Here is an 8,662-nt window from a genome sequence, read left to right on the forward strand (position 1 = left end):
AGCAACAAAAAAAGTCATGAAGAGAGGGAAAAGTTGGAATACAAAGGTAAGCTAGCCACTGGTATTAAAGAGGATACCAAAAGTTTCTTCAGATATACAAAGTGTAAAAGAGAGGCAAAAGTAGATATTAGTTCATTGGAAGATGTTACTGGAGAGGTAGTAATGGGGTACAGGAAAATGGCAGACAAACTGATTAAGTATTGTACATCAGTCTTCACTGGGGACGATATTAGCAGTCTGCTGGAAATTCAAGAGAATCAGGGGGCAGAAATGAGTGATTTTGCCTTTACTAGGGAGATGGTCCTTGGGAAACTGAAAGGTCTGAAGGTAGAAAATTCCCTTGGACCAGATTATCTACACCAATTCTATGAAAGATGTGGCTGAAGAGATTGTGGCAGTTTTAGTAATAATCTTTCCATAATCTCTGGATTCTGGTGTGGTTCCAGAGAACAGGAAAATTGCAAAGGTCATCCACTCTTAAAGAAGAGAGAGAAGCAGAAGAAAGCAAATCATAGGCCAGCTTGTCCGATCTCAGTGGTTGGGAAGATGATGGAGTCAATTGTCAAGGATGTATTTTCGGGTACTTGGCAACACATGAAAAAATAGGCCAAAGTCAGCATGGTTTCCTTTAATCAGTCCTCACCGAAGACTTGTGTATCTGCAACACTTCTTCTCAACTCTTGTACTCAGTGACATGAATGATGAAGGCCAGCAGATCAAACCCCATCTTCACCACCGTATCTAGCTGAGACGTCACTTTCAGTGAATTACACATTCACATGGACATTATTTATATAAATTACAAACAACAAAGGTCCTGTCACCCAGTGGCACACCACTAGACAGACAGCTCCAGTCTGAGACACAACCCTCAACCATCAGCCTCTGCCTCCTGTCACAGAGGCAATTATGGAATCGATCAACCATCTCCCCAGATTCCAGTTTCTAGATCTAACCTTCCAGACTATAGTCAAAGGCCTGGCTAATGTCCATATAAACAACATCCACAGCCCTAACCTCATCTACGTCCTTGTGAAACCCCTCAAAGGGCTGCAAGAAATTACCAGACATAATTTTCCTTGCACAAAACTGTGCTGACTGTCTTGAATCAAACCAAATTTTGGTGGATCCTGTTCATCAGAAACTCCTCCAACAAATTACAGACTGATGGGCCTGTAGTTTCCACTACCCTTTTTGAACAATGGCAGCGCATAAACCATCAGTCCTGAAGTCACAGGAGCAGGATTAGGCCTTTTGGCCCATTCAGTCTGTTCTGCCATTCCATCATATATCCCTCTCAACCCCATTCTCCTGCCTTCTACCCATAAACTTTCATACCCTTAATAATAATTAAAAATCTACTAACCTCTGCTTTAAATAAACCCACTGACTGCCTTTATGGCTGCCTGTGGAAATGAAATCCATTGATTCATCACCTTCTGACTAAAGAAATTACTCATCTCTATTCTAAAGGGGCATCTTTCTATCGAGGGTGTGGTTTGGTTCTAGATTCCTCCATTATTGGAAACATCCTCTCACATCAACGCTATCTAGGCCGTTCAATATTCAATGTGTTTCTATAAGATTCTCCCTCATTCTTCTAGACTCCAGTGACTGCAGGCCCAGATTATCAAATGATTATTACATCCTAACTCTTTCAGTCCTGGGATCATTCTCGTGAATTTCCACTACAGCCTCTGCAATGCCAGCACATCCTTTCTTAGAAAAGTTACCCAACCCTGCTCATGATACTCCAAATAAGGTCTGACCAAAGCCTCAGCATTAGATCCTTGTTTTATTTTCTAGTTCTCTTGAAATGCATGCAAGTATTACATTTGCCTTCCTCACTACCAACTCAATGTGTGCATTAACCTTTCGGGAATCGTGCACTAAGACCCTTCACACAACTGATTTCTGTTCTCTCCCTGTTTAGAAAGAGCCTAGGCTGTTATTCCTCCTACCAGAGTACATGACCACACACTTCATTACACTGTATTTCATCTGGCACTTCCTTGTCCATTCTCCAAATCTGTCCAAGTGCTACTGCAGACTCCCTGCTTCCTCAACACAGCCTGCCTCTTCATATCATCCACAGTCTGGGCCTCAAAACTATCAATTCCACATTAGTCACCCTGTCCAATCATGTGCAACCTCAACTGGTGCCTGAGATGAAGCAAAATAATCTCCCCCCTGGCCTCCACAGTGTATTCTCCAGCTTCCCACAAAGTACGAGAATGTACCTGATAAAGCCCTGGAGATTTAACAACCTTAAAGAATTTTTGCAATGGTGAAATAACTGTCAGAAATATTCATGGAAAGCCTCTCCTATTTCATTTGCCTCCACACACAGATGGCCATGTTCACCTCCAAGGGTGATTCTGTGTCTAACTTAACTTTTCCTATGAATATACCAAGAGAATCTCTTGGATTTTGCTCACTTTGCCTTCTGAATCATGATATCCTCCTTTTACCCTCCAAACTTTTATTAGAGATCCTATCTCTAATAATATTCTCGAATAATTTCCCGAACATTGATCCAAGACTCACCAATCTGTAATTTGTCTCCATTGCCTGAGGAACAACATGCCCTGGAATATCAACATTCCCTTCTCTGATCTCACTATCCTCCATGACCACACTGATGAATACTGATGAGAAGTACTGGTTTAGTCCCTCGCACACTTCAGACATAAACTCTCTCCTCTGTGCTTGTGTTGTCGTACCCTCTCCGCAGTGCCCCTTCTCACCAAAGTTATTTCTTCTTCCCGTTTCACACTTCTGATTCTCTCTCTAACTTCTCTCTTACTTGTTTCATGTTGCCAGAGGCTTTCTCCAATTTCTACTTCTGAAATATTCCTTATCCTTCATTTTCTTTCAGTCTGAATTCATAACATCTCTCACTATGCCCCTCTGCCAGACTTTACCATCCTTGTGTTTCCTCCTCATAGAAACAGTTCTGTCTGAATTCTGACCCGATTGCTTTTAAACATCATTTCCATGTTCAATGTAGACAGTTGCAATTAACTGTACCCCAAATGACCATATTACCACCGGGTCCAGTCTTGTCCTTATTTACTGTTCCCAAAATGAAACTTCTATCAATGGCCAGGCTCATTTCCGAATACAATGTTTTCTATGACACTTATAGCGAGAGGATTCGAGTACAGGAGCAGGGAGGTACTACTGCAGTTGTACAAGGCCTTGGTGAGACCACACCTGGAGAATTGTGTGCAGTTTTGGTCCCCTAATCTGAGGAAAGACATCCTTGCTATAGAGGGAGTACAAAGAAGGTTCACCAGATTGATTCCTGGGATGGCAGGACTTTCATATGAAGAAAGACTGGATGAACTGGGCTTGTACTCGTTGGAATTTAGAAGATTGAGGGGGGATCTGATTGAAACGTATAAGATCCTAAAGGGATTGGACAGGCTAGATGCAGGAAGATTGTTCCCGATGTTGGGGAAGTCCAGAACGAGGGGCCACAGTTTGAGGATAGAGGGGAAGCCTTTTAGGACCGAGATTAGGAAAAACTTCTTCACACAGAGAGTGGTGAATCTGTGGAATTCTCTGCCACAGGAAACAGTTGAGGCCAGTTCATTGGCTATACTTAAGAGGGAGTTAGATATGGCCCTTGTGGCTATGGGGGTCAGGGGGTATGGAGGGAAGGCTGGGGCGGGGTTCTGAGTTGGATGATCAGCCATGATCATAATAAATGGCGGTGCAGGCTCAAAGGGCCGAATGGCCTACTCCTGCACCTATTTTCTATGTTTCTATGGCTCCCTTCCTGGGTTAGACTATCCACTTCTATGTTAAGTAACATCCCAGTATTCTTCTAACATATTCGGTGATATCTAAGCCCCTGACTCTAAGGGAGTCCCAGTCAACATTGGGGAAATTAGTCACCCACTGCAACTACCCTGTTGCTTTTACATCTTTCATTACCTGCTACATTTCTGTTCCTTTATCTCCTGCCGGCATTTGGGAGGCCTGTGGTATAACCCCATCAGTGAATGCACCTCTCTTATCCTGAGCTCCATCCACATTGTCCCACTGGATGAACCCTCCAGTGTGTCCTCTCTTAGTCCCTCACCCACAATTCCATATAAAGTCTGATCTGCCATCAGCCTTCCTTGTATGTCAATCCCACTTCCCTGATTTTACAAAACATTTATCTTCCTTCTCTTTGAATCTTTTCAGTTATCCAGCCTCCCCAATCATCTCAGTTGGGGAATTCCAGTGTTTGTTATACAGTGTTTTTTTAATCATTTGTGGCCTTGTAGAACAGTGCAGGCATGTACTCTGGTTTCCTGCAGTCCACAGTTTTGAGTGCCACAGTCCCACACAGTCATCAGATTATGTAAAAGGAGAGGGAGTTTGATGAAGTGAACCTGGGCAGTTGGCACATTTTGCATGTCACAGTTCCCGAGGAAATGTTTGATTGCCCATAATTCGGAACGTGGCAAGATCCAATAAAAAGAAGTTAGACTTAACCAGAGCGGTCATTGTATGAGTGGGCCAGAATTGGAGTGGGGAGTTCAGGTTTCGTCTCTTCTGAGAGATGTAGGCCATAGGTAGATATATTTTGATTTAATCTTTATTTCTTTTGTATTACACATTTAGAGCAGAGGGGATGCCAGACAAGATACTTGTCTTGATGGAAGGAGACAGAGGGTGGTCATGGCAGCTTGTTATTCAGGTTGGAGGCCTCTGACCAGTGACAGTCACAGGGATCGGTGCTGGTACTGTCAGTTGTCATCTACATTAACAATTTTCTGACATTGTAGTGACAGTGAGTTTGCAGATGACAGCAATGTTGGTGGTAGTGTGGACTGTGAAGATTGTGTGAGAGTACAATTGGATGGAGATTAACTGGGGAAGTCGGCCAAAAAATGGCAGAAGGATATTGATGTGGACAAGTTTGAGGTGTTGCATTATGAGAAGTTCAACCAGGGAAGGATCTGCACAGTAAATTCTTGTCCCTTGGAGAGTATTACAGAAGAGGGCCATGAAATACAGAAACATCATTCACTGAAAGAGACAACACAGGTAGTCAGGATGGTGAAGGTGGTGTTTGGCCTATTTGTCTTCATTGATCAGGGAACTGAGTAGGGAATTTGGGATGCCGTATGACAGCTGTAAAAGTCAAAGTGAGACCAGACTGTATTTTGCACAGTTCTGGTCATCCAGTTGCAGGAAAGATGTCATGAAGCTGGCAAGTGTGGAGGGAAGTTTGATGAGAATGTTACTGACACTGGGGGACTTTAATTATCAGCAGAAGCTGGACAGACTGGGACTCTCTTTCTCTCTCCTGAGAGAGTAAGGAGCTGTCTGGTGACCGTCCAGAGGTTTACAAAATCAGTAGGTGAGCACTCTTTTTGTAGGGTAGGGAAGCCTAAATTTACAGGGTAATTGTTTAAGATGAAGGGGAAACATTTAAAAGCTACCTTATGGGTGGGGGATGTTGCATCTTTGAATAAGGAGACCAACACTTCAGTAATAAGAGGGGTTTTGATGAGGTCTTGTAAGGAAAGGTTTTAAATAAAATGATGAATGATGATTTTGATGGGATTATACTACCAGCCTCCCAATTGGCTCAGATATTGTGCAGCAGACATATTAGTAAATCACACAGAGGGGTAATGGGAACAAGTTTACAGCAGTTGGGCATTTCAACTTTCCCAGATTACCTTGTATGAAAAGTTTCAGTCTCCAGGAGAAATTTGGCAGACACAGGATCGGTTCATCCCTCAGCAGAAACAGTATTGAAAAGGGAGGATGAGGCAACCATCGCTAACAACAGAAGACAAAGGCAGCATAAAAGAACATGAGAGGGCAAAGAATATCACCAAAATTACTGGGAAGCTAAAGGATAATGAAACTTAAAACAAAAAAAACAGAACAACTATAATAACAATATGCAGAAGTCAGATGAATTATGAAAGTAACTGGCCAATAATAGAAACAAGATACAAAAAGATTTATTTTCAGATATATGAAGAGTAAAAGAGGCAAGAATGGACAAGGTTTTAGGTTTCCTATTCTCATCTTCGGACTCACACCCCTCCCTGATCCTCTTTTTACACGACTGTTTTTTTAAAGAAATTGCTCTGTACTGCTGTAGCAAAACAACAAAGTTAATGACATATGTCCGTGATAATGAACATGATTTTGAAATTGATACTAATCACCTTCACTGATCAATGCCAGTGCACAAAAGTTTTATTAATGAGTTGGAGTAACTTCCCTCAACTTTACTTAGAAGGATGTCGCGGATTACAGGGTGCTCATGATCACTTAGGGAAGAGGGTCAAGTGTGGCAAATGCATTTCAATACAGATAAGTGTGAGGCGGTGCATATTGGAAAGTCAAACCAGTGTAGAACTTACACTATGAAAGATCGGTCATTGGGGACTGGAATGGGCCGGAGAGATTTAGGGGTAAAGTGAACACAGTTCATTGAAAGTTGTGTCACTTGCAGACAGGGTGGTGAAGAACGGGGTTTAACATGCTGGTCTTCATTACTCAGGGGATAGAGTATATCAGTTGTGACATTATGTCACAGTTGTGTAAATGACTGGAGGACACACTTGCCGATTTGTATACAGCTCTTGTCACCATTATAGGAAACGTGGTTAAACTGGGGAAAGTGTAGAAAAGATTTCCAAGGTATATTTCCCGGACCCGAGGTTCTCAGTTACATAGTCAGTTTGGCCAGACAATGTCCTTTGTCCTTTATTCCTTGGAATCAGAATCAGATTTATCACCGTGTTATATGACGAGGAACCTGTCGTTTTGTTCTGACAGCAGTACAGGCCTCTGAAGGTGCAGATGTGAACATTGTGTCAGCATAACGCCAAGAGATTCTGGGAATGGCGAACAACGCGGCCAAAATGCTGGAGGAACCCAGCAAGTCAGGCAGCATCTCCCACCAGAGTCCTGATGAAGGGACTCGGCCCGAAATGTCGACTGTTCATTCTCAGCATTGATGCTGCCTGACTTGTTGATTCAGAGAGAGTGTTTTAAAGCGGCGGGCGGATTAGACGAGTATCACTGTGTTTGTGGGTCCGAACACATCGCCGGATTTCCCAGCGCCTCCTGTACAAAAAGAAAAGATTTCTCTGTTATGGGATCGCCCCACTCCCCAGTTCAGTCCTGAAGCGGGAATTAACCGCAAAGTTTTAGTTAGTTTCAAAATTTCAGCCGAAAAGCAGAGAACAGGTCAACAAAATGGAGACAGATCGCGGGCAGTGCAGTAATCAAACGGGTTAAAATAGAAAGTGCTGCCTTTAATCCCGATTAAACTCTCTTTCCGGCGAACTTTGCGGCCTCAGTGACGGACCGGGACCAGTCCGAGTCTCCGGAGTGTCCGATTTTAATTGGAATCGGAGAGTTTTTGAGGAGAGAGAAACACAGAAAAATGAAGTCTCCGGGAGCTGACAGCAGGATGTCTCCGCCCCGTCCGCTCGCTGTCTTTAAATTGCTCTGGGCCGCCGCCTTTCGCTTCAGTTCTCATTCAGTCTGATTGTGAGAAGCATTTTCCAGAGTCGCCGACATGACCGAGATAGCACCCGCCGAAACGGCTCCTCCAGCCGCACCCGCCGCCGCAAAGAAGACTCCCAAGAAGAAGGCGGCCGGCCGGAGCAAACCAGCCGGTCCCAAACTGGGCGAACAAATCGATAAGATTGTGGCGGATTGTCGCGATAGGAAGGGGATGTCCGCTGTGGCCATCATGAAGGCTCTGACCAGCAGCGGTGTCGATGTGGGGAAACGTCGCGCCCAGATCAGGATGTACATCAGGAAGAGAGTGGAAAGCGGCTCCTTGGTTCAGACCAAGGGCACGGGTCTTTCGGGATCCTTTAAATCCGGTCAAGGAAAAAGTGCCGTGAAAGCGGTGAAGAAAGCGAACAAGCCATCGGTAAAGAAATCTGCCATCAAGAAATCTCCCAGCAAGAAGTCTGGCGCCAAGAAACCAGCGGCTAAAAAGGCGGCAGCGAAGAAACCAGCGGCTAAAAAAGCGGCAGCGAAGAAACCAGCGGCTAAAAAAACGGCAGCTAAGAAACCAGCGGCTAAAAAAGCGGCAGCTAAGAAACCAGCGGCGTCGAAGCCAAAGAGCCCCAAGAAACTCGCAGCCCCGAAGAAGAAGGCGGCCAAGAAGACAGCAGTCAAAAAGTGAATTAAGATATACGGTTTGTAAGTGTTTGAACCCAACGGCTCTTCTCAGAGCCACCCACATCTCAGAAAAGAGCTGATCGTGAATATTGTGATTCCCGCTGCGGTCTGAAAGAGTTTTGCGGGGGAACTTACCGCATAAAACCCGATTTTCCCGGTACCTCTTTGACATTCAGAGCGGCCCTGACGTCCCAGATTTGAAGTGAAACACTGCGTTTCACTCGGGCTGTGTGTGTGTGACAGAGAGTGAGACCGGTGGGGTGGTCTGCAGGCCCAGTTCCTTCTCCCGCTCCAGGACAGCGTGACTGAGATTCCGCACCTCGCATCCCAAAGCCCGATTCAGCTGAGTTGATTGGGAACTGCTGAAACCTGTGTGAGAGGGGAGGGGGCGTCTTGAGAGAGGGATCTGTCTCTGGGGATGGACTGCAGGGGGAAGATATATGATAACCTACCCGGCGACTTTGCCGACTGACCTTCAATCAGGTACCAGCTA

The 8,662-nt window shown here is 44.6% G+C and overlaps 1 protein-coding gene and 1 long non-coding RNA gene across 2 annotated transcripts in view; both read left to right on the plus strand.

The window, feature by feature from the left end:
• Positions 1–8,662, plus strand: part of LOC140189110 (uncharacterized) — a 592,538-nt gene that overhangs the window by 330,904 nt on the left and 252,972 nt on the right. The gene's annotated exons all lie outside the window — the stretch shown is intronic.
• LOC140188890 (histone H1-like) lies at positions 7,553–8,173 on the plus strand. The gene has a single exon (XM_072245548.1). The coding sequence runs from the start codon at positions 7,553–7,555 to the stop codon at positions 8,171–8,173; it is 621 nt and encodes a 206-aa protein (XP_072101649.1).

This window comes from Mobula birostris, chromosome 28 (assembly GCF_030028105.1).
Source record: "Mobula birostris isolate sMobBir1 chromosome 28, sMobBir1.hap1, whole genome shotgun sequence".
Lineage (NCBI taxonomy): Eukaryota > Metazoa > Chordata > Chondrichthyes > Myliobatiformes > Myliobatidae > Mobula > Mobula birostris.